Genomic DNA, 26,783 nt, shown 5'->3' with positions numbered 1-26,783 from the left:
GTTGAACAATGGCGGGCGAGGAGCATGGCAGGTAGGAGAGGAGAGGGAGCCAGGGTCTGGCCTGCCGTGCCTTCAAGGTTGTCTGCGGGAGGCTCCCCTTGGAGAACACAGGTGGATGGGCGAGGAGAGGGACATCATCCAGACATCCAAGAAAGGCGACGGCTGGAGGCCATGCAGCAGCCTGGGGCTCGCCTGAAACGGGCACTGCTCATAAAACCTAGAGCGTGGACATGGCGCCTCTTGCACGCGGGATCAGTGGACTATTTTTGCACGCTTCCTAATCGTGGATGTGCATGGGTACTGGACTGTTTGTTAGAAAATAATTGCACTTTGCGCAACACGTGCCAATAAAAGCAACATTTGAACGTACCAAAGACCATTGTTGTGGCATCACTCCAAACAATTTACAATATACCACGTGGGGAGATATTAGGACCAGTCGTCACAGAGGAACATTGTGAGCGCATCTTTAATGAACAAAATGAGTTGGAAGAACAGCCTCGACCCGAAACCTCACCCATTCCTTCTCTCCCGAGATATTACCTGTCCCACTAAGTTACTCCAGCTTTTTGTGTCTAAAATGAGGTGGAAATTGTGAAAAGGACAGTTCAGGGACGTAGGCCTCAACAACCAAAGACATTGATGTGGTGAGTATTTGAAATCAGAATGCTTTAGAGTTAATTTAGAGGGATATGGACTAAAAACACAGGCAGGCGGGACTGGTCATGTGACATTTTGCTAGTCACGGCAAGTCGGGCCGAAGGGCCTCTTTCTGTTCCATATACCACTATAACTGCAGGAACTAAACAGCTCAGCAGCATCATCTTCAAGACCTTTTCGGCTGGATGAAGTGGCTTGACTGTCCCGTACCTCCACAGATGCTGCCTGACCTACTGAGTTCCTCCAGTTGGTCTCACTTTTTTGCTACAGATTTACAGTGGCACACCGCCAGAGATCCAAGTTCGATCCTGACCACGGGCCTGCCTATGTGGAGTTTGCATATTCTCCCTGTGATTGCCGAAACCTTTTGAATTTGTATGTTTTCCCTGTGACCCCGTGGGTTTCCTCTGGGTGCTCCAGTTTCCTCCCACATCTCGAAGACGTGCGGGTTTTTTTAGGTTAATTGGACTCTGTAAATTGTCCCCTAGTGTATCGGGAGTAGGTGCAGAGTGGAATAGAATAGAACTAGTGTGAATGGGTGATCGATGGACTCAGTGGAGCGAAGGCCCTGTTTCCATGCTTTATCTCTCAATCAAAATAAAAGTGCATCTGGACTCAGTGGACCAAAGGCCCTCTTTTCATGCTGTATCTCTCAATCAAAAAAAAAAAAGTATTTGCAATCTCTTGTGCCTTGAAATCACTAGTTAGTTGTGTAAAGCATTGGTCAGGCTTCACTTGGAGTATTGTGTGCAATTTAGGTTACTGCACTATAGGGAGGACCTGTTTAAGCTAGAGCAGATCCGGAGAAAATTCACAAGGATGTTACCTGGATTCGATGACTTGGATTTAGTTTAGTTTAGAGATACAGGGCTGAAACGGGCCCTTTGGCCCACCGAGTCCACACCGACCAGTGAGTCTTTGGAGTGTGGGAGGAAACCAATGTTCTCGGAGAAAACCCACGCGGGTCACGGGGAGAGCGTGCAAACTCCGTACAGACAAGCACCCGTAGCCAGGTACGAACCCAGGTCTCTGGCGCTGTAAGGCAGCAACTCCACCGCTGCCACAGAGTTATCAGGAAAGATTGAAACAGATTGGGCCTTAGAATGGAGACGAGGAAACACTTTTTCACACAGAGAGTGGTGAGTCTGCGAAATTCTCTGCCTCGGAGGGCGGTGGAGGCAGGTTCTCTTGATGCTTTCAAGAGAGAGCTAGATGGGGCTCTTAAAAATAGTAGTCAGGGGATATGGGGAGAAGGCAGGAACGGGGGACTGATTGGGGATGATCAGCCATGATCACATTGAATGGCGGTGCTGGCTCGAAGGGCCAAATGACCTACTCCAGCACCTATTGTTTCTACTGGAATGAAGGAGACTGAGAGGCCGGCACGGTGGTGCAGCGGTGGAGTTGCTGCCTTACAGCGCCAGGGACCCGGGCGCATTCCTAACTACGGGTGCTGTCTGTACTGAGTTTGCATGTTCTCCCCGTGACCGCGTGGGTTTTCTCTGGGTGCTCCAGTTTCCTCCGACACTCTTAAGACATCCAGGTTTGTAGGCTATTTTGGTTTCGGGAAAAATTGTAAATTGGTCCTAGCGTGTAGGATAGTGCGAGTGTACGGGGTAATCGCTGGTCGGCGCAGACTCGGTGGGCCGAAGGGTCTGTTTCCGCTCTCTTTCTCTAAACCAAACCAGACCAATAGAGGTCTAGGTTACAGCGCCGGAGACCCGGGTTCGATCCTGACTACGGCTGCTGTCTGTACGGAGTTTGAACTTTCTCCCCGTGACTGCGTTTGGTTTTCTCGCAAGATCTTCGGTTTCCTCCCACACTCCGAAGACGTACGGGTCACTCTACACCTCCATCCCCCACCAGGATGGCCTCAAAGCCCTCCGGTTCTTCCTCGACCAGAGGAGCAACCTATACCCAGCCACTGACACTCTCCTCCACCTAGCGGAGTTGGTCCTCACCCTCAACAACTTTATGTTTGACTCCTCCCATTTCCTCCAAACACAAGGCGTAGCTATGGGCACACGCATGGGCACCAGCTACGCCTGCCTCTTTGTCGGGTACATTGAACAATCCTTGTTCAATACGTACCAGGGCCCCATCCCCGACCTCTACCTCCGTTACATTGACGACTGCTTTGGGGCCACCTCCTGCACCTACACACAACTGACTGACTTCATCCACTTCACCACCAACTTCCATCCGGCACTCCAATACACCTGGACCATTTCCGACACTTCCCTACCATTCCTTGACCTCACCATCTCCATCGTAGGGGACAGACTTCTGACCGACATACACTACAAACCAACTGACTCACATGGCTATCTGGACTACACGTCTTCCCACCCTGCCCCCTGTAAAGACTCCATCCCCTACTCCCAATTCCTCCGCCTACGCCGCATCTGTTCCCAGGATGAGACGTTCCACACCAGGGCATCGGAAATGTCCTCGCTCTTCAGGGAACGGGGATTCCCCTCCGCCACCATAGATGAGGCTCGCACCAAGGTCTCATCCATACCCCGCAACACTGCTCTCTCTCCCCATCCCCGCACTCGCAACAAGGGCAGAGTCCCCCTAGTCTTCACCTTTCACCCCACCAGCCGGCAAATACAACAAATAATCCTCCGCCATTTCCGCCACCTCCAACGTGACCCCACCACTCGCCACATCTTCCCATCTCCCCCCCATGTCTGCCTTCCGCAAAGACCGCTCCCTCCACAACTCCCTTGTCAATTCTTCCCTTCCCTCCCGTACCACCCCCTCCCCGGGCACTTTCCGTTGCAACCGCAAGAAATGCAACACCTGTCCCTTCACCTCCCCCATCGACTCCATTCAAGGACCCAAGCAGTCGTTCCAGGTGCGACAAAGGTTCACCGGTATCTCCTCCAACCTCATCTACTGCATCCGCTGCTCTAGATGCCAGCTGATTTACATCGGTGAGACTAAGCGGAGGTTGGGCGATCGTTTCGCCGAACACCTCCGCTCAGTCCGCAATAACCTACCTGAACTCCCGGTGGCTCAGCACTTCAACTCCCCCTCCCATTCCCAATCCGACCTCTCTGTCCTGGGTCTCCTCCATTGCCAGAGAAAGCAACACCGGAAATTGGAATAACAGCACCTCGTATTCCGCCTGGGTTGCTTGCGTCCGGTTGGCATGAACATTGAATTCTCCCAATTTTGCTAGCCCTTGCTGTCTTCTCCCCTTCCTTAACCCTCGAGCTGTCTCCTCCCATCCCCCCCGCCCTCGGGCTCCTCCTCTCCCTTTTTCCTTCCTTCTCCCCCCCCCCCCCCCACCCCCCATCAGTCTGAAGAAGGGTTTCGGCCCGAAACGTCGCCTATTTTCTTCGCTCCATAGATGCTGCTGCACCTGCTGAGTTTCTCCAGCATTTTTGTGTACCTTCGATCTTCCAGCATCTGCAGTTCCTTCTTGAACACAGGTTTATAGGTTAATTGGCTAGGTATAAGTGTAAATTGTCCTTGGTGTGTGTAGGATAGTGTTAGTGTGCGGGGATCGCTGGTCGGTGCGGACTCGGTGGGTCGAAGGTCTTTTTTGCAATGTATCTCTAAAACTAGAGACTAAAAGCATTTTTACAGGTATTTGAATGAGCTGGGGATAGAGTGATACAGAATTAATGGAGACAAGTTTGCTTGGTATACATGTGGTGGGTGAAAAAAGATAGTTCTATAACTAAGGTTCCGGACACCACCTTCCCCTCTGTATCAGGCTTCTGAACGGTTCTTCCATAAGCTAAGGTTCAGTCGAATTCACCTCTACCACATTGTCGATGTTGGACTTTTACCGATGGAAGTGATGCTTTACAATACTAAGAACTATATTTTGCCCTCTGTATCTTCCCATTTGCCCTATCTGTTCTATTTTAGTTTGACTTGATTGTATTAAAGATAGACACAAAATGCTGGACTAACTCAGCATGTCAGTCTGAATCTCTGGAGAGCATGGATAGGAGACATTTGGGGTCGAGAATCTTCTTCAGATGGCTCGACCCGAAACTTCAACTATCCATTTTAAATTCTTTTCAATTACAGTTTGTTTTTTTTCCTTTTTTATTTTTTTCCCACTGCCACTCCAACAATCGGTCTGAAGACCGATCCCAACCGGAAAAGCAACCTATCCAGTTAAAATCTCCAGAGACGCTGCCTGAAGCACTGAATTATTTTGACTAGATTATAGTCACAGAGTCGTACAGCGTGGAAATGGGCGCTTTGGGCCACCTTGCCCACGCCAACCAAGGTGCCCTATCTTGGGAGGGGGAAGAACAAAGGGGGAACTGACGCGAGGGGGGGTAAATTTGTGACTTTGTAAGTGCCCTTTATGGGCGACTATTTGCATACCGTGGCAAGGTATTCTTCGGCCCCCATGGTTGAGTCACCATTGAAAATGAGGGACTGCCCAAGAACAAGGGCAGCCCAGTGGCACAGCTGGTTGAAATGCTGCCTCGAATCGCCAGAGACCCGCTTCAATCCCGACCTCGGGTGCCATCTGTGTGGAGTCTGCACGTCCCTGCTGTGACTTTGCGGGCTTCCTCCAGGTGCTCTGGCTTCCTACCACATCTCAAGACCTGCGGCTTGGTTGGTTAGGAGAGTGGCCTGTGTAAAATTGCCCCTCGTGTGGAGGTAGTGATTGGGGAAAAGTGGGATAACAGAACTAGCGGGAGCAGGTGATCGATGGTCGATATGAACTTGGTGGGCCGAAGGACCTGTTCCATGTTGCATCACTAAACTAAGTGACTATCATCAAAACTGCATGAAAGCAATTTGCTGGCGTGTCATTAACATAATCTACTCACAAAAAAAAACCGGTTTCACAACCTTCAGAGTGAAATATAATCAAAGGGGTGTTGGCAGGAAACTTGGCTGGAGCAGTGAATGATTGTCAGGTGGGACATGGAAGTTGGTCGCTCAGGTGCTGGAGGGTGAAGAGTCGTGTAGGGCAGGTTGCTGGATCTAGTAGGCCTTGGCACGTTTACTCAACCTCCAAGAAGGGTCTCGACCCAAAACGTCACCCATTCCTTCTCTCCATAGATGCTGCCTGTCCCGCTGAGTTGCTCCAGTATGTTCTGTCTATCCCCCATGAGGCTTCTTGGTGGTGGCAGACATGTTTGGTCAGCTGACACTCGGGCAGAGGCTTTATAAGGCGCCGTTCGGACCGCATTTGGAGTATCGTGAGCAGTTTTTGGGCCCCATATCCGAGGAAGGATGCGCTGGCGCTGGAGAGGGTACAAAAATAATCCCGGGGATGATTGGGTTAACGTATGTTGATCATTTGACGGCACTGGGCCTGTACTCACTGGAGTTTAGAAGGATCAGGGGGGACCTCGTTGAAACTTACCGAATAGTGAAAGGGCTGGATAGAGTGGAGGTGGATAAAATATCTCCACTGGTGGGAGAGTCTAGGACCAGAGGGCTTAGCCCCCGAATAAACGGATGTACCTTGAAGTGGAATTTCTTTAGACAGAGGGTGGTGAATCTGTGGAATTCATTGCCACAGACGGCTGTGGTTGTGGAGGAATTTGAATAGGATAATAATTTTAATATTCTAGATTTTGTGATGCTGGAGCTGTATCACAAGATCGAGGTAGTTCGCCAATTGGCCTGCAAACCAGCACATCCTTGGAGTGTGGGAGCAAACCGGAGATACCGGAGAGCTCGTACAAACTCCGTGCAGACAGCAACCATAGTCAGGATCGAACCCGCGTCTCAGGGGCTGTGAGGCAGCAACTCTACCGTTGAACCACTAGTTATGACTAGAGCAGAGGCAAGGAACTGAAGATGCTGAAATCTTGATTAAAATGCAAAGTGCTGGAGGAATTTGGTGGGTCGGGCAGCACTAGCGGAGCGAATGGACAGGCAATGATCCTGATCAGGCGTCTGAAGAAGGGTTTCGGCCCGAAACGTTGCCTATTTCCTTCGCTCCATAGATGCTGCTGCACCCGCTGAGTTTCTCCAGCATTTTTGTGTACCTGACGTATCACTTGTCCATTCCCTGCATGGATGCTGCCTGACCCACTGAGTTCCTCCGGCACTTTGTATTTTGATTTGTTTAGCTTAGCGATACAGCGCGGAAACAGGCCCATCGGCCCACCGAGTCCGCGCCGACCAGCGACCCCCGCACGCTCACACAATCCAACACTAGAGACAATTTACAGTTTTACCAAGCCAATTTAACATGCACACCTGTACGTCTTTGAGTCAAGTAAAGTCACTTTTATTTATATAGCACATTTACAACGCAACTCTCGTTGGTCAAAGTGCGGGAGGAAATTGGAGCACCCTCCTAGAAAACCCATGCAGGCCACGGGGAGAGCATACAAACTCCGTACAGACAGCACCTGTAGGCAGGATCGAACCAGGGTCTCTGGAGCTGCGGACACAGGCAGCAGAGATTTAACACAGCTTGTGTGAAATGGAAGATTGTTAACTGGCCAGAAGAACAATGGAGTAATTGAGTCTCATGGTAACAATAGCACCTCGCTCAACTGAAGAAGTCTTGCGTGAAGTCTGACTGGCTTCCGAGCTTCATGTTGATGGTGGTGAAATGTGATTGATTGAAAGGTTAGATACAGCATGGAAACAGGCCCTTCAACCCACTGAATCCACTCCGCCCATCGATCAGCTGCAGAAGGATCTCGACCAAAAACGTTACCATCCATGTTCTCCAGAGATGCTGCCTGACCTGCTGTTACTCTAGTATTTTGTGACTATCTCCCTGTAATGGGGCGATCAAAATGTTCCTCAAAATGACCGAAGAAGGGTCTCGACTCGAAACGTCACCCATTCCTTCTCTCCAGAGATGCTGCCTGTGCCGCTGAGTAACTCCAGCTTTTTGTGTCTATCCTCCTTTGTTGCCTGTCGGGCAGCGGGTTTCATTGGGCGTGATGTATAGTGTCACCGGTAATAACCTTGTGGTAGGGCAGCATCGTGGCGCAGTGATGAGCGTAGAGTTCCTGCCTCACAGCGCCAGAGAACCGGGTTTCAAACCTGACTACGGGTGCTGTCTGTACGGGGTTTGTACGTTCTCCCTGCGACTGCATGGATTTTCTCCGGGTGCTCCAGTTTCCTCCCACACTCCAAATCCACACAGGTTTGTAGGTTAATTGGCTTCGGTAAGAATTGTAAATAATCCCTAGTGCGTAGGATAGTGCTAGCATACGGGTTGGCCGCCGGTCGGCATGGACTTGGTGGGCCGAAGAGCCTGTTTCTGTACTTCATCTCCAGTCTAATGCGATAACTGGTAATTAGTTCACCTGAAATGAGAACAGAAAATGCTGGAAGAAGGTCAGGCTGCATCTGTGGAAAGAAAAACAGCACCTCATATTTCGCTTGGGCAGTTTACACCCCAGCGGTATGAACATTGACTTCTCCAACTTCAGATAGCCCTTGCTTTCCCATTCTCTCCATCCCCTTCCCAGTTCTCCCACTAGTCTTACTGTCTCTGCCTACATTCTATCTTTGTCCTGCCCCCTGCCCTGACATCAGTCTGAAGAAGGGTCTCGACCCAAAACGTCGCCCATTTCTTCTCTCCAGAAATGCTGCCTCACCTGCTGAGTTTGTGTCTTCCTTCGATTTAAACCAGCATCTGCAGTTATTTCTTACACATTCTGAAACAGCTCACAGTTTGGGTTGAACACTCTTATCACCGTATGTTCTACCTGACCTGCTGGCTGTTTCCATCATTGTCTGATGTATTGTTTTGCCGATCATTGTTCTATGTGTTTACCAAGTAAAATGTGCAGCCAGCATGCAGTGGCCACTTCACTGAGCGAGGCACCAATGTTCAGAACCTAGTCAAGGACACATGATTTCCGGTCCTACATTTGATTCTGGAAATTTAAATTTGGTGTATTTAACAAATCTGGAATTTTACACTGAGTTAGCATTTGTAATGGTGGCTATCAAATTATTATCTAGATTTTAATTTAGACGTCAGCGTTACAGTGGGGGAACAGGCTGGTCAGCCCAGCGAGTCCATGCTGACCATCGATCACACCGTACACTAGCAGTATCCTACACACAAGGAGGCATCATTATTACAAACACTGGGCATAAACTACCTGGGAATGTTGAGTGCATTCCATGGCTTTAAGTCATATTGTTCTGGGTTATATCACCAGCATGTTAGACTACAAATTGACAACACCACCGTGGTAGCATATATCAACCATATGGGTGGAAACATATCGACATCATGTGACAATCTGGCCAACACAATTTGGCAATAGTGTATCCAGAGAGATATTTGGATATCAGCTACCTACTTACCAGGTAAACTGAATTTAGTGGCAGACAACAGGTCACGCTAATTCTATGAAAACACTGAATGGATGTTGGATAAAAAATGTATTGCTGAAATTACAGCACGGTATGGAACACCAGATATCGACCTATTCACATCCATGCTCTCATCAGTTATCGAATTATGTTCATGGGAACCAGAACCTGGGCCAGTGGCTACAGATGCATTTTCGCTGCATTGGGGGATTATTTATTTATGCATTCCCTCCTTCTGCCTCATCAGTCGGGTATTTAGGAATATACAGTAGACTCCGCGTCTGGTATTTTGATAGTACCCGATTGGCCTACTCAACCATGGGTCCCGGTGATACACGACATGGTTTTAGAACCATGCATCACCATCCATCATAGACCTAATTTACTGGTTCTTCCCGCAACAAGGGGTAGTTAGCCATGTCATAATTATATAAACCTATTAATTTATACAGTTGAAAGCACCTCTACTACACCTGGGACTGACGGACCGAACAGTGGATATTATTTCAGTGGCCCACAGACAGTCCACCAAAAAAAAACAGTACTTGGTGTCATCAAGAAATGGGAAGTACTGTCACAACAATAAACGTCACCCACAGATCTATGAACATCCCGTCTGTTCTGCAATTCCTGGCAAGCCTCCATTACGATGAGAGGCTCAGTCATAGTGCCATCAACTGCGTCAGAAGTGCTCTGTCAACATACCTGAGGCAAGGAACAGAGCGGCATTCTGTTGGGACACACCCTGGTAACCAAACTCATGAGGGGCATTTTAATGTTAATCCCCCAAGAACCAGGTACTCCCAAATATGGGATGTGAGCATTGTACTGACCATGTTAAGAAACTGGTCTCCAGCTACAGCTCTGTCCCTACAGAAACTGACTATGAAAACAGTCATGCTGATGGCCTTGGTCACGGCACAAAGGGTCCAGTCACTACAGAAACTAAGGCTGGACAACATGATTATTTCATCTGGAAATTTAACTTTTCACATCAATGAAATAGTCAAACAGAACAGACAGGGGTCAGCAGGCTTAAAAACAGAATTCAGGGCCTACCCGACAGATGGTCGTCTCTGTATTGTAACAAACTATTATATATGGAGTATACTAAGATCATCAGAGGGAAAGAAATGTCACTTTAATCAGCTACAAACAGCCACTCAAAACAGTGACAGTCCAGACCATCTCTAGATGGCTAAAAAAGGTCCTAATAAAGGCTGGAGTAGACACTAGCATTTTTGAAATCTCACTCCACCAGGGCTGCAGCTACATCGGCAGCTATGAAGTTGGACGTTCCTATGGACCAAATCCTCAAGACAGCAGGATGGTCAACGGAGGAAACTTTCCAACGACTTTATAACAAACCAGTCATTGAACCTGGAACATTTGCAGAAACAAATTTAAGTTCTGTAATATAATTTACCCCATAAATAGGGGCAATAATTGGTGTTAATATATTTATCGTTGGGTTTCAATATCGTATTGATGTCTAATGATGTTAACTCAATTCTCCCCATAATCAAGGCAGATGTGATGCATGGACTCGTTTCCACGGCATGAAATCACAGAGCTTTAAAATCTTCACGTAGTCACTCACGTGACTCCGAAGTAAAATAGTAAGATTAAACGAGAACTTACCAGTTTGAAGTTTGATCGTTATTTTATGAGGAGTAACGTTGAGGGAATACGTGCCCTCCGCTCCTACCCTTGATCATATACTCAACTGGTATCTCTTCTCTAATCTTACTATGTTTAGTCATTACAGTTATCTGTGATTTCACACCGCTGCTTTGAAGAATGACACGCATGCGTCCTGGCGGGGTTCTTCACGTATTCCCTCAACGTTACTCCTCATAAAATAACGATCAAACTTCAAACTGGTAAGTTCTCGTTTAATCTTACTATTCTGCTTCATTAACCTCGTCGGTTCTTGGAGTAGGATTCTGTCGGCATAGAATTAAAAAAAAAAAAACATTCCTTCCTTTTGTTTATTATGGTACTAGGAACTGGATTATAACTAGTGAAGCTCATTTCATGGAAACTTAAACAGCCAGCAGATAAAGGATAAGTTCGTCCCTAGCTCTGATCGCAGAAATCTTATCTCTGGTGTTAAGCCACCCCATTCCTCAAAAAAATGTTTGGTACATCGTAGGAGGTATTGTGATTGCACCTATTTTCTCCGTTCACCTGTGCTTGAACTGTCTCTTAATGGAAATTGATTATTTTTTAAAATCATTTTCTGGGAATAGTAGTTTTATTTATTTTTGAATGTCTACATTGTACAATCTTGTTATTGATGCAATACCGGGAGAAGGAAAAATAATTGAGTTTGATCTTGATCAATGGCTAAGTAGATAGCACCATGCAGAAGTTTAATTGTTATTTTGTTGAACGCATTGAACAAAGGTTGTAAAATCATCCTCCAGCATTTAGTGCTTTATGGCAGCTGTTCATAAGTGTGTCATAAGGTAGGCTAATCAATACCTTGTCATTAGCAGAATGAATATCGGCAATTCAAGGAAGAAATGGGCGAGTGTAGAAACTGAGTTGCCTTTCGTGTTATTCTTGATACACTTTCATCTTCTTCTTTCCCAAAGTACTCTGCTTCATTGGGATGCAAGATAACAGTAGCCAACTTACATGTCATACACCGCCATTGCCATTTTGGGGCGGCACGGTGGCGCAGCGGTAGAGTTGCTGCCTAACAGCGCCAGAGACTCAGGTTGGATCCTGGGTCTCTATACGTGCTGCCTGTACGGAGTTTGTACGTTCATCCTGTGACCTTGTGGGTTTTCTCCAGGTGCTCCAGTTTCCTCCCACACTCTGAAGATGTACAGGTTTGTAGGCTAATTGGCTTTGGTAAATGATAAATTGTCCCTAGAGTGTAGGATAGTGCTAGTGTACGGGGTGATCGCTGGTCGGCACGGACTCGGTAGGTCGAAAGGGCTAGTTTCCCCGCTGTATCTCTAAAGTAAAGTAAGCTGCTCTAATAAACATATAAGATTATTAAGTGTTTGCTAGAGGCAGGAAACATGTTCCCAATGTAGGGGGAGTCCAGAACCAGGGGCCATAATTTAAGAATAAGTGGTAAGCTATTTAGAACGGAGATGAGGAAAAACTTTTTCACACAGAGTTGTGAGTGTGTGGAATTCTCTGCCTCAGATGGCGGTGGTGGCTGGTTCTCTGAATGCTTTCAAGAGAGAGTTAGATAGAGCTCTTAGGGATAGCGGAGTTAAGGGATATGGAGAGAAGGCAGGAACGGGGTACTGATTGTGGATGATCCGCCATGATCACATTGAATGGCGGTGCTGGCTCGAAGGGCCGAATGGCCTACTCCTGCACCTATTGTCTATTGTCCTCTTTTCAACGAGTATTATTACTCATCGGGATACAAGGTAACAGTCACCAAAATGTCATCGCCCACCACTGCCGAAGGTTAGTCATGACAGAACGGAGTGTCAGAAGGGTCCTGACCCAAATCATTACCCATCCTTTTCTCCAGAGATGCTGCCTGACCTGCTCAGTTACTCCAGCACTTTGTGTCTATTGTGTAGGAAGGAACTGCAGATGCTGGTTTAAACCGAAGATAGACACAAAATGCTAGAGTAACTCAACGGGGCAGGCAGCATCTCTGGAGAGAAGGAAATTGTTACATTTTGGGTCGAGACCCTTCTTCAGACTATTTATTGGTCAAATTTTGGTTCGTGTTTGAAGAAGCATTTAGGCTTTTAAACAAACAAAGCAAGAATTTCATTGTCCTATACAGGGACACATGACAATAAACTCACTTGAACTTGGCTTATCACATCCATATCAGCGTTTACCGACCGTGTGTGTGTAAGCAGCTCCAGACAAATTGTCGTATCATTTTGACAATCTCTTCCCAGTCATCCGCCTCCCCAACCTGTAATGTTGATGTTGTTTCTGTTACCGGCTCCTGATTAGATCCCTTCATAACTTTGACTTCAACTTTGTGACTTCCCAAGGCCTTAAAGCCCTAGTACGTCCTTCGATTCTGGTCTCTTGAACGTCCCATGATTTGTTCATTGATGGACCTTCCATCAGCCGAGTAGAGCCTACCCTCTGATATCCCCCTCGCTTAACCCCCCAGCCTCTTCTTCCTTTGTTGCTTAAATCCTTCCCCTTTGATCAAGTGTTTCGTTGAGAGATACAGGGGCCCACCGAGTCCGTGCCGACCAGTGATCCCCGCACACCAACACACACTAGGAACAATTTACTATTATCTCAAGCCAGTTAACCTACAAACCCGAATGCCTTTGGAGTGCGGGAGGAAACCAGAGAATCCGGAGAAAACCTACACCGGCCTCAGGGAGAACGTACAAACTCTGTGCAGACAGCACCCATAGTCAGGATCGAACCTGGGTCTCTGGCGCTGTAAGGCAGCAACTCTACCGCTGGGCGTCCGTATTTCGTCATCCATTCAAATGACTTAGGGTGGTGTTTAGAAATGTTACGATAGTCATTCAAATTTCAAATGGATGTGGAGAGAATGTTTCCACTAGTGAGAGGGTCTAGGATCAGAGGGCACAACCTTAGAATAAAAGGACGTTCCATTAGAAAGGAGACCAGAAGGAATTTCTTTAGCCAGAGAGTGGTGAATCTGTGGAATTCATTGCCATCGACTGCTGTGGAGGCCGTCTTTGGGTATTTTTACAGTGGAGTTTTGACAGGTTCTTGATTAGTAATGGCATCCATGGTTATGGGGAGGGCAGGAGAATGGAGATGCGAGGGAAAGATAGATCAACTGTGACTGAGATTCAATGGGCCGAATGGCCTAATTCTGCTTCTATGACTAGATCTATAGTGTGGAAACAGGCCCTTCGGCCCTGACTATCTTGAAATTAACTTGACTGGTCTTGTACTAAATGTTATTCCCTTTATCGTGTATCTGTAGACTCTGGATGGGTCAATTGTAATCATGAATAGTCTTTCCGCTGACTGGTTAACACTCACCAAAAGCTTTTCACTGTACCTCGTTACATGTGACAATAAACTAAAATAAACAGAGTCCATCTTGACCAGCGACCAACTGGACATGAGCACTATCCTACACACTAGGGACAACTTCCAATTTACAGAAGCCAATGAAACAACCAACCTGTACATCTTTGGAGTGTGGGAATAAACCGGAGCACCCAGAGAAAACCCACACGGTCACAGGGAGAACGTTCACAGGATTTTGTACGTTCTCCCCGTGACCTGCGTGGGTTTATTCCGAGATCTCCGGTTTTCTCTCTTTCCAAGGACGTACAGGCTTGTAGGTTCACTGGCTTGGTATAAATGGTAACTTGTCCCTAGCGTGTATAGGATAGTCACAAGTCAAGTCCAGTCACATTTATTTATATAGCACATTTAAAAACCAACTCTCGTTGGCCAAAGTACTTTACATTTGTTATAAGAATAGTATAGACAAACAAACTACATACATATATACATATAACCCTCGCTCAGGGGAAGGTCAGGAAAGGCTTGGGAGTATAGATAAGATTTTAGTCTTGACTTAAAGGAGTCGATGGAGGGGGCAGTTCTGATGGGAAGGGGGATGCTGTTCCACAGTCTAGGAGCTGCAACCGCAAAGGCACGGTCGCCCCTAAGCTTATGCCTAGACCGCAGGATATTCAGCAGCCCCAAGTCGGCCAATCTGAGGGACCTGGAGGTGGAGTGGTGGGTGAGAAGCCTTTTAATGTAGGAGGGGGCAAGCCCATCGAGGGCTTTGTAGACATAGAGGAGGGTCGTGAAATGTATATGGAATGTATAGGATAGCAGTAGGGTGCGGGCATCGCTGGTCGGTGTGGGCCGAAGGGCCTGTTTCTGCGCTGTATCTCTAAATGAAACGTCCAAACTCCGTACGGACAGCACCCGCGATCGGGATCGAACCCGGGTCTCTGGAGGAGTAAGGCAGCAACTCTGCCGCTGCGCCACCATGCGACCCTGTACTGTGCAGGTTCCTTAACTATTGCTGCTGGATCCTTGTGTCGATCCTCTGATTCCCAGAGTATCTCCTGTTCCCAGGTGCATCCTGTGCCAAGTCCTTGCCTTGACCTGTGCCAGGTTTCACCGTTCTAAACAATGCCAGTGTCACTTTGTTCAATGCTGTGCACAGGCCGGCCCCTCTAAATCCGTGTGGGGGGGAATAGAATAGATGCGGAATGTTTGTTTGTCGCGATGGCAGTCAGATAATTTCTTCCTTCACCCCCCCCCCCCCCCCCCCCCCCCCACGTTCTCACCATGAAAACATAACTAAATATAACATATCCTTCAATTGTCCTTTAAGGTGATGTGGTCGCAGTTCCCAGCTGATAAGGGACTTATTCTTGATTGTTGGTTTAACTGCACATGACTTGACAAATAAAATAGTAATATAGTTTCCATTGTGTTACACATAACCTATGCCACAACATACACACGCCGTTAAAATTCTTGACGTACAAAATGTCACTTCAAACTCTGACTATGATTTTTTTTTTTAAGACGAGGATAAGTCCCATTGAATTAAGTAATTGTTCACATGAATGAGTCACGGTGGAGAATTTCGACGAATGGTTTAACAATAGCATTTATTTTTTCCACAAATTTTGTCCTCTGTGAATCTTTCGGCACCGACAATCTCCAGTGAAATGTTGACTCCCTTGCGTCGTGGGATAATTGCAGTGGCTGGCGTGAGGGGGATGGAGGGCAAAACCAGACAATAAGGGGTCAGTTTGTCGTGGGTTTTGGTTCCCACCATAGCTCAGTTAATTTTAGATATCATTTTAGACAGCTGAGTATATGGTACGGGTGTCGGGGGTTAAGGGGAGAAGGCGAGAGAATAGGGTTAGGAGGGAGAGATAGGTCACCAGCCATGATTGAATGGAGGAGTAGACTTGACGGGCCGAATGGCATAATTCTGCTCCCATCACTTATGATCTTATGGTATAATGTATATGTTGAGTTGCGGACAGTGTGGAGAGCTATCAAATTGTACAGCGGGGGTGCCGACCAGCTGCAGAAACGGACAGAGAAACGACGGATGGAGTTTGTTCTGAGCAATTGTGAGGTGTTATACTGTGGGAGGTCGATGGGGAAAAGTATGCAGTTAATGGCAAGATCCTTCACAGCATTAACACCCTTAATATGCGGCACGGTGGCGCAGCGGTAGAGTTGATGCCTTACAGCGCCAGAGACCCGGGTTCGATCCCGACTACGGGCGCTTGTCTGTACGGAGCTTGTACGTTCTACCCGTGACCTGCGTGAGGTCTCTCCGAGATCTTCGGTTTTCTCCAACACTCCAAAGACGTACAGGTTTGTAGGTTAATTGGCTTGGTGCAAATGAAAATTGTCCCTAGTGTGTGTGTGTGTAGGATAGTGTTATTGTACGGCGATCGCTGGTCGGTGCGGACTCGGAGGTCCGAAGGGCTCGTTTCCGCGCTGCATCTCTAAACTAAATCAAACCATTGATGCACAGAGGGATCTTTGAGTCTAAGTCCACAGCTCTCTGAATAGGCAACGCAGGTTGATAGGGTGGTAAAGCAGGCATTTGGTATGCTTGTCTTCATTGGGAGGGACATTGAATATAAAGATTGGGAAGTCATGTTGCAGATTTATAGAATGGTTAGGCTGCATTTGGAATACTGTGAGCAGTCCTGGCCTCATTGCTGGAAGGATGTGAAGACCTTTGCGGTGATGTAGAATTGGTTTGCCAGGTTGCTGCCTGTATTACAGGGTATTAGCAAAAAAGGTGACCTTAGCCAAACTTAGATTGCTTTCTCTGGAGCATTGGAAGCTGAGGGGAGACCTGTTAGAAGTATATACAAGCATAGAAAACAGGCGCAGGAGTAGACCATTCGGCCCTTTGAGCCAGCACCGCCATTCAATATGATCATGGTTGATCATCCAAAATCAGTACCCCGTTCCTGCTTTCTCCCCATATCCCTTGATTCTGTTAGTCCTAAGAGCTACATCTAGCTCTAACTCTCTCTTGAATACATCATATATATAAAAATATGAGAGGCATAGATAGGGTAGACCATCAGAACCTTTCCCCCAGAGTGGAAATGCCAAAGACTAGAGGGCATAGCTTTAAGGGGAGAGAGGAAAAATGTAAAGGGAATGTACAGGGCAAGTGTTTTATACAGAGAGTGGAGCCTGCAATGTGCTGCCAGAGCTGGTTGTGGAGACAGATAGATTGAGGTATTTAAGAGGCTTATTAATAGGCACAAGGACATGCAGGTTATTTGGATCAGGGAGTAGGGTGGGGGGTTGTGGTGGGTTCAGCGAGATTTCAAATCTGAAGTTTCAGTCTGAAGAAGGGTCTCGATCCGAAACGTCGCCCATTCTTTTCTCCTGAGATGCTGCCTCACCCGCTGAGTTACTCCAGCATTTTGTGTCTACCTTCGATTTAAACCAGCATCTGCAGTTCTTTCTTACAGATTTCAAATTGTCCTGGTTCCCATTTGGACCGCCAGTAATTTGGTTTATCATTCTCTCATCTTCTCGTACTTGTGCAAGTGCCAGCGTTGAAGGGGAAAAGCTCCTTAAAAGCCTGTACTAATTATCCTTTCGCCCCACAGAGAGAGCACATTCCTACTCCTGGGGTATGTGTGTGTCCTTTGCTATTTGTTCCATTGTCGAATGTTTAGTATAAATACGGATCCTGAGGTGCTGACCAGTTTCTGACTGGCTTGTTCTCTGTAACCACAAAGGAATAAACAGTTTACTTCCCTGCCGAGATATTGCAACAAGAGGGCTTATCATCTCACTCATTATCTAATATAGTGACAACAGGTTGCATGCATATAAACACGCTCAAAGTCGTAAATCATCCCAAGGTACCTCACAGGCAAAATATAGTTTCGTTTATTTGTCACGTGTAACGAGGTACAGTGAAAAGCCTTTGTTGCAAGATGATCGAAGATAGTCCGAGGGTCCCCGATGAGGTGGATAGTAGAAATATTGCAGTGAGGTAGAAAAAGGGATATTGGGACTGGATGACCTAACGTCAACGAGTTGAACATTAAAGAATGACTTAAAAGAGTCTGAAAGGTGGAGGGGTTAAGGGAAATAATTCTAGAGCAGATAGCATTTGGGTAGTTGAAGGCAAGGAGAATGTGGATAGGTGATGTCTCGGGTCAGGACCCTTCTTCAGACTAACAAAGTGCTGGAGTAATTCAGTGGGACACAAAGTGCTGGAATAACTCGGCGGTTAGAGAGGCGAGCAGAACTTCTTCAAAGTAGGCATGTCTTGAGGAGATTTTGGAGTGGTTTGGAAAGAAGGGTCCCGACTTGAAACGTCAGCTATCCATGTTCTCCAGAGATGTTGCCTGACCCGCTGAGTTGCACCAGCATTTTATATCTGTCTTTGGTGTAACCCAGCATCTGCAACTCCTTGCTGTTAGATTTTATTACAAAAGCACAAGTCCTTGGGATGTGGGTGGAAAGCGGAGCACCCGGCAGAAACCCAGGCAATGACAGGGTGAACGTGCTAACTCCACACAGACAGCACCTGAGATCAGGGTTGAACCCGGGTCTCTGGTGCTGTGAGGCAGTAGCACTACCAGTTGCGCCACTGTGCCGCCCATTAAGGGAGTGCTAACTTGCCCCAACAGCATTTAATATTAGACACAAAATGCTGGCGCAACTCAGTGGGACAGACAGCATCTCTGGAGAGAAGGAATGGTTGACGTTTTGGGTCGAGACACTTTTTCAGACCGAAGATGAGTCTCGACCCAAAACGTCACCCATTCCTTCTCTCCAGAGATGCTGCCTGTCCCGCTGAGTTAGTGCCAGTCCCACTTTCCCGAGTTTTCCCCTTGATTCAAACTCGGAGAATGTCCGTATGTGTCCGTAGCGAGCCCGTAGGAGTGTGGATATATCGTAGTGGCTCGTTATGCCATACGTAAGTACTCGGGGCATCAGGTAAGCCGTAAGGTTTTTTTCCAGCATGTCAAAAAAGTCCATGAGTAAAAAGATAGTCGGGAGGAGGAGTTTGTAGATCACAAAAATCTTCAATTTTCTTTTTTAAGGTCCTTTCAACGTGGCAGAGGACTCGGGGAAAAGTGGGACAGGCCCTTTACTACAGCATTTTGTGTCTATCTTCGGTTTGAACCAGCATCTGCAGTTCCTTCCTACACTTGTGGAGTCAAATCCAAATTTGGTTGCAAGAATCCCCATTGGGTTACTGCAAGAATTTCAATGACCAAACATGGGCAATCAAGGTCACTGAATGGTTGTTCAAATGCCATTTGCCAGCTACCACTCCACTTGCTTCATGCATGGTTCGACTGACCACACTGCAATAGTAGCTCGGTAGAGTCGGGGGAGAGGGAGACACAGAGGTATGGTGTAAGGTGTGAAAGTTAGTCCCCTGTGCTAATAGGACTTGCAACTAACTGTCTTCTCCAGGTTCTCCTGCTCCCTGACTGCCCTGTTCATCTCCACTCTCATGATCTCAGCTGTCTTCTCCATCATCCCCTTCTGCAACAATGTGCTCATCCTTGCCTTTGTCCTGGCGGTGGCTGGGTTAGCCATGGGCTGCATAGACACCATTGCTAACCTGCAACTGGTCCGCATCTACCAGAAGGATTCGCCCATCTTCCTACAGGTTGGCAAACAAGCTAGAAAATGTTGCTGTTGAGATGTATTTCTTTGACTTGATCTACATTGGCCTTCACTGCAAGGGGTTTGGATTAAAGAATGGGTCGACTGGGCTTGTATTCACTGGAATTTAGAGGGATGAGAAGGGGATCTTATGGAAATATGTAACATTCTTAAGGGATTGGACAGGCTTGATGTCAATCGACAATAGACAATAGGTGCAGGAATAGGCCATTCGGCCCTTACAGCCAGCACCGCCATTCAATGTGATCATGGCTGATCATCCACAATCAGTACCCCGTTCCTGCCTTCTCCCCATATCCCCTGGCTCCGTTATCTTTAAGAGCCCTATCAAGCTCACTCTTGAAAGTATCCAGAGAACCGGCCTCCACCGCCCTCTGAGGCAGAGAATTCCACAGACTCACAACTCTCTGTGAGATGCAGGAAACATGGTCCCGATGTTGGGGGAGCCCAGAACCAGTGGGTCACAGTTTAAGAATAAGGGATCGGCCATTTAGGACTGAGATGAGGAAAAACTTTTACACCCAGAGAGTTGTGAATCTGTGGAATTTTCTTCCACAGAAGGCAGTGGAGGCCAATTCACTGGATGTTTTCAAGAGAGTGTTAGATTTAGCTCTTAGGGCTAAAGGAATCGAGGGATATGGTGGAAAAAGTAGGAACGGGATACTGATTCTGGATGATCAGCCATGATCATATTGAATGGCGGTGCTGGCTCGAAGGGCCAAATGGCCTACTCCTGCACCTGTTTTCAATGTTTCTATACAGAGACAGAATGTCCTACTAGAATTATCCAAGCCTAATGAAACCATACCTTGAATATTGTTTGCCATTTTGATTTTCTTATTCGAGAAAGAATATACATGTTATAGGGCCAGTGTATAAAGGTTCATTGAACTGCTTGCTGGGGTCGTATGTAAAACATAAAAGGCTGGAGTTACTCAGTAGATCAGGCTGCACCTCTGGAGGACATGGACAGGTGAGGTTTTGGGTTGGAACCTTTCTTCAGACAGATTGTAGCAGGGGGAGGGGAAGAAGCTATTGACTGCCCCCACCCATTTTAAGACATTTGACAATCGTCAGTCAGGGGAAATAATCTTTCAACAACTCTCATTTAATTTGCCCCAAAACTGTTCCATCTTCCTTTAAGAGCACTGCACATCTCCGGAGAACATGGGTCCTTTTCACTCGATATATCCGAACTGAATAACTCCCTCGTTCCTGCAGTCAATCATGGACCTCTGTCTCATTCCATCTCAGGCTGGAAACAGACCCTTCGGCCCAACTTGCCCATTCCGACCATCTATACTAGTCCCACCTGTCTGCGTTTGGCCCAAATCCCTCAAAACCTGTCCCATCTACCTGTCTAATTCTTTCTTAAATGTTGCGATAGCCCCTGCATCAACTACCTCCTCCGGCAGCTCGTTCCACACACCTGCCACCCTTTGTGTGGAAAAAGTTAACCCTCAGATTCCTATTAAATCTTTCCCCCTTCACTGTAAACCTTTGTCCTTTGGTTCTCGATTCCCTTACTCTGACCAGGAGACTCTGTGCATCTACCCACTATTCGATCTATTCCTCTCATGATTTTATACACCTCTATAAGAAACCCCTCCCCATCCTCCTGCACTCCACGGAATAGTCAAGAGACCAGAGTGTTTAATTGCCATAAAACGGAACAATGATATTCTTACTTGCAACAGCGCACCAGATATGCAAACTTAGTGCATAATATAAAACAAACCCTTGTACATTGATGCCCGCATGGACCTGCAATGCCGAGGCACGTTGGCACTGTCCCCTGAAATACTCTGGATGGGAGTGTACAGTATTAGCTGGTTGAACAAACTTGGATTTTTGTTATTCTGGAGCATCAGAGGATAGTCAGCAATGGGAAATATATCAAATTATGAGAAGCGTCGATCAGGCAGATAATCAAAGTCTTTATCCCTGAATCGAAATGCCACCTACAAGAGGGCCTATGTTTAAGTTGAGATGGGGAAAGTTTAACGGATATGTGCGGGGCAGGTTTTATTTACACAAGAGGGCTGGTGCCTGGAATGTGATGCCAGGGAAATGGCAGAAGCAGCATTTAAGAAACATTTAAGCAGGGAATAGAGGGATTTGGACCATGTGCAAACAAATTAGGTTTAGTTTAATGAAGCATTAAGTGATCAGAGCTGATAAGGTGGGTCAAAGTGCTTGTTCCTGTGCTGTACTTTTCCATGTTCAATGAAACAAGTGACCTTTTTAAGTGATTGATTGTTGGCAACTTTTATTTTGGCTTTGATGTGAGTTTATTTCTTCTTTTGCCAGGTCCTCCATTTCTGCGTTGGCTTTGGTGCTTTTCTCAGTCCAATGATAGCAGATCCCTTCCTGTCGGAAACAAACTGTATGCTGACCAACCTCACTGCCAACGGCACTTCGGCCGACTTGGCGCACATCCGAAATTCCTTGGCGCACCCGCACTTGGTGAACGGGAGCGATGTCTTTCTGGAGCCCAATGGGATTTTCATCTCGAATGTGTCCTATGCCTTTTGGATCATGGCTCTGATCAATGTAAGTAAGATATGACGTAGGGCGTTGAGTAACATTTGGAGGTGACCAAGGAGGCGGGGAGGGGAGGGGAGGGGAGAGGAGAGGGATGTCGGATGCCGCTCCATAAGACCAAACGCGCAGACCGGACTTTGGAAATGACAATAGACAACAGGTGCAGGAGTAGGCCATTTAGCCCTTCGAGCCAGCACCGTCATTCAATGTGATCATGGCTGATCATCCCCATTCAGTACCCCCCCCCCCCCCCCCGTTCCTGCCTTCTCCCCATATCCCCTGACTCCGCTATTTTTAAGAGCCCTATCTAGCTCTCTTGAAAGCATCCAGAGAACCTGCCTCCACTGACCTCTGAGGCAGAATTCCACAGACTCACCACTCTCTGTGAGAAAAAAGTGTTTCCTCGTCTCCGTTCTAAATGGCTTGTTCCTTAATCTTAAACTGTGGCCCCTGGTTCTGGACTCCCCCAACATCGGGAACATGTTTCCTGCCTCTAGTGTGTCCAAACCCTTAACAATCTTATATGTTTCAAATGGCGACGGACCTGGAGATTCAAAAGAATTTGACTGGGTGACATGAAAGCACTATTGAACTATTGATGAAATACCCATCAAGTTTACTTCACAAGCAGCACGGTGGCGCAGCAGTAAAGTTGTTGCTATACAGCGTCTGAGACTCGGGTTCAATCCCGACTACGGGTGCTGTCTGTACAGAGTTTGTACCTTCTCCCCGTGACCGCGGAGGTTTTCTCCGGGTGAGCATGTGATTGCTGGTCAGCGTGGACTCGGTGGGCCGAAGGGCCTGTTTCCTGGCTGTATCTCTATTTAAAAAAAGGTTAACCGGTTAAGATTCAAGGTTAAATGCTACTTCCTCATCTCCCACACCTTCTCCCTCTCTCCACTCTGATAGGCATATCATCTGCTGGAAGACAAAAACAATCCTGTAATTATGTAACTACGGGTGCTGTCTGTATGGAGTTTGTACATTCTCCCTGTGACCACGTAGGTTTTCCCCAGGTGCTCCGGTTTCCTCCCACACTCCAAAGCCATACAGGTTTGTAGGTCAATTGGCATCTGTAATTTGTCCCTTGTATGTGGGATAGAACTACTGTTCCTTGGCAAGGCAGGTACATTTGGGCAGCAATATGCAAGAGCTTGTTTTTTTACTCGAGGGAAGGACAGTGGTGCAGTGGTAGAGCTGCTGCCTAATAACGCCAGAGACCCAAGTTCAATCCTGACCGCGGGTGCTCTCCGTGTGGAGTTTGCATGTTCAACACTGTTCTCACAGAGAGTTGTGAGTCTGTGGAATTCTCTGCCTCAGAGGGCGGTGGAGAAAGGTTCTCTGGATGCTTTCAAGAGAGAGCTAGATAGGGCTCTTAAAAATAGAGGAGTCAGGGGATATGTGGAGAAGGCAGGAACGGGGTACTGATTGGAGATGATCAGCCATGATCACATTGAATGGCAATGCTGGCTCGAAGGGCCGAATGGCCTACTTCTGCACCTATTGTCTATTGTGTCTGTGTGGATTTTCTCCGGGTGCTCCGGTTTCCTTCAACATTCCAAGGATATGTGGGTTTGTAGGTTAATTGGCTTCTGTAAATTGCCCCTCATCATAGTCATGTAATGTGGAGACTGGCCCTTGGACCCAGCTTGCCCACACCGACCAGCATGTCCCATCTACACTAGCCCCACTCGCCTGCGTTTTGGCCCATATCCCTCCAAACCTGTCCAATCCATGTCCCTGTCTAATTGCTTCTTGAACATTGCGATAGCCCCTGCCTCAACTACCTCCTCCGGCAATTGATTTCATACAGCCATCACCCGTTAGTGTATAGGATAGAACTGATGTACAGGGAATACTGGTCGGCATGGACTCTGGGCTGAAGGGCCTGTTTCCACGCTGTGTCTCTAAACCTGACTCTGCCCTAGTATTGGACCACCGGGTACCAAAGAAACGGTTTGATTTTGCCCATCACGCCTGTGCTTCCCTCAAAGAGATATCAAGTTAATTTCACGATCCTTGCAACTTTCCTCTTGAAAGTTACTGAAGAATCTGTTTCCAGTTTTCCCTGCACAGCGGTCGTCTGATCACAGACGCCCGAGTGTAAAAATAAAGCCCAAATCTCCTCGTCTCCCCACTGGTCCTTTCGTCAATTATCTTGAATCTTTATCCCGTGGTCACAGCCCCAGCCGCCATTGTTGAGTTTCTCCCTTGATCCAAGCATGATGTTGCAATTACTGACGAATATCAGCGAACGGGATCAAAGCATTCCTCGTATTTGCTTTGAATATTCTAATCCTCTGATTATGACTCGATGACAAAAAGCTAAATGCTTGATGTAAAGAGCTATCCCCGGATATTACTGTTCAAGAAAGGGTTGTGTCATTCTAGATTCACGATTCAAGAGTCTATTGTCATGTGTCCCAGATAGGACAATGAAATTCTTGCTTTGCTTCAGCACAACAGAATATAGTAGGCATGACTACAGAACAGATCAGTGTGTCCATATACCATTATATAAATATATACACACATGAATAAATAGACTGATAAAGTGCAAATAAACAGATAATGGGCTATTAATGTTCAGAGTTTTGTCCGAGCCAGGTTTAATAGCCTGATGGCTGTGGGGAAGTAGCTATTCCTGAACCTGGTCGTTGCAGTCTTCAGGCTCCTGTACCTTCTACCTGAAGGTAGCGGGGAGATGAGAGTGTGGCCAGGATGGGGTGGGTCCTTGATGATACTGCATCATTTGCCAAGGTACACTGTAACCTCACGACAGAAACAGTTCACTCCTTTCATCGTTTAGACGTTCACCCGTTTGCTGCCGGATTAAAATTGACTTATGGTCAACCAATGCTTTGTCCAAATTCTCGCCTTTGTTTTCGACTCATTGTTCCTGCCTACCTCCAGAACTTCTAATCCTCTAAAGGGCCTGTCCCATGATGCGAATTCACCCAAGAGCTCTACCGAGTTTAAAAAAAAAAAATCAAACTCGTGTTTTTTGTTTTACTCATGGAAATGTTTCACACTGTTGAAAAAACTTCACGAGTTTCCGCTTTTCCCGAATACCTGCCGTTAGCATTACGAGACGTCCATGAGCTCCGACATACCTGCTACGTACATTCTACGTCCTTACCACGAGTTTGATTTTTTTCGGGACCTGATACGTCAGTCAATGATGCCGGCAGTCGCCGAAAAAATCGCTAAGAGGGACAGGCCCTTTAATAATCTTATATGTTTCAATAAGATCCCCTCACATCCTTCTAAACTCCAGAGTATACAAGTCCAGCCGCTCCATTCTCTCAGCAATGACAGTCCTGCCATCCCGGGAATTAACCTGGTGAACCTACGCTGCAGTCCCTTAATAGCAAGAATGTCCTTCCTCAAATTTGGAGACTAAAATTGCACACAATGCTCCAGGTATGGTCTCACTAGGGCCCTATATAACTGCAGAAGGACCTCTTTGCTCCTATACACAACTCCTCTTGTTATGAAGGCCAACATGCCATCATTTGCTTTCTTCACTTCCTGGTGTACCTGCATGCTTACTTTCATTGACTGATGAACAAGGACCCCCAGATCCTGTTGTACTTCCCCTTTCCCAACTTGACACCATTTAGATAATAATCCACCTTCCTGTTTTTGCTACCAAAGTGGATAACCTCACATTTATTCACATTAAACTGCATCTGCCATGCATCTGCCCATCCACCCAACCTGTCCAAGTCACCCTGCATTCTCATAGCATCCTTCTCGCAGTTCACACTGCCACCCAGCTTTGTGTCATCTGCAAATTTGCTAATGTTACTTGTAATCCCTTCATCTCAATCATTAATATATATTGAAAATAGCTGCGGTAAACATGCAAAGTGAGTTTAAGCAAGTTTTTCCAAACCTAGCCTGAAATCTTTGATGTAAATTGGCGCAGAGTTTGACTGCTCCTGCTTCAGCCCGAGTCTTGTGGTCTAAACTATCCAGCTCCAGTTTGCGTTTAGTTTAGTTTAGAGATACAGCGCCAAGTCCGCAGTGACCGGTGATCCCCACACACAAGCACTGACCTACGGATATAGCTCTTGAGGCTAATGGAATCGAGGGATATGGGGAAGAAGCAGGAACGGGGTATTGATTCTGGATGATCAGCGATGATCATATTGAATGGCGGTGCTGGCTGGCAGGGCTGAATGGTCTACCCCTGCACCTATTGTCTATGTTTCCATGTTTCCTACACACTGGGGACTATTTACATTAATACCAAGATGATTAACCTAAAAGCCTGTACGTCTTTGGAGTGTGCGAGCAAAAATGGAAGATCTTGGAGAAAACTCACGGGGAGAACGTACAAATTCCGTACAGACAGCACCCGTAGTTGGGATCGAACCCGGGTCTCTGGCGCTGTAAGGCAGTAACTCTACCGCTGCACCACCGTGCCACATGTGAGCAAGTCTGTGCAGAAACTGAAAGGAGTACTGAAGAACAGAATGAAATCAATATCTACTCTGCCATTTAATCATGGCTGATCTATCTTTCCCTCTCAACCCCATTCTCCTGCCTTCTCCCCATAACCCCTGACACCCGTACAAGTCAAGAATCTGTCAATCTCTACCTTAAAAATATCCATTGACTTGCCCTCCACAGCTTTTTTTGTGCCAATGAATTGCACAGAT

General features: G+C 46.9%; 1 protein-coding gene across 1 annotated transcript in view; it reads left to right on the top strand.

The window, feature by feature from the left end:
• The window catches only part of mfsd4a (major facilitator superfamily domain containing 4A), a 61,398-nt gene that overhangs the window by 9,451 nt on the left and 25,164 nt on the right, over positions 1-26,783 (top strand). The window contains exons 2-3 of the mRNA XM_033042811.1: positions 19,357-19,555; positions 21,883-22,125. Of these exons, the coding sequence (XP_032898702.1) occupies positions 19,357-19,555; positions 21,883-22,125 (442 nt within the window). The remainder of the gene's footprint in view (positions 1-19,356; positions 19,556-21,882; positions 22,126-26,783) is intronic.

The sequence above is a fragment of the Amblyraja radiata genome, chromosome 24 (assembly GCF_010909765.2).
Source record: "Amblyraja radiata isolate CabotCenter1 chromosome 24, sAmbRad1.1.pri, whole genome shotgun sequence".
Lineage (NCBI taxonomy): Eukaryota > Metazoa > Chordata > Chondrichthyes > Rajiformes > Rajidae > Amblyraja > Amblyraja radiata.
This window is presented reverse-complemented; position numbering and strand designations above follow the sequence as displayed.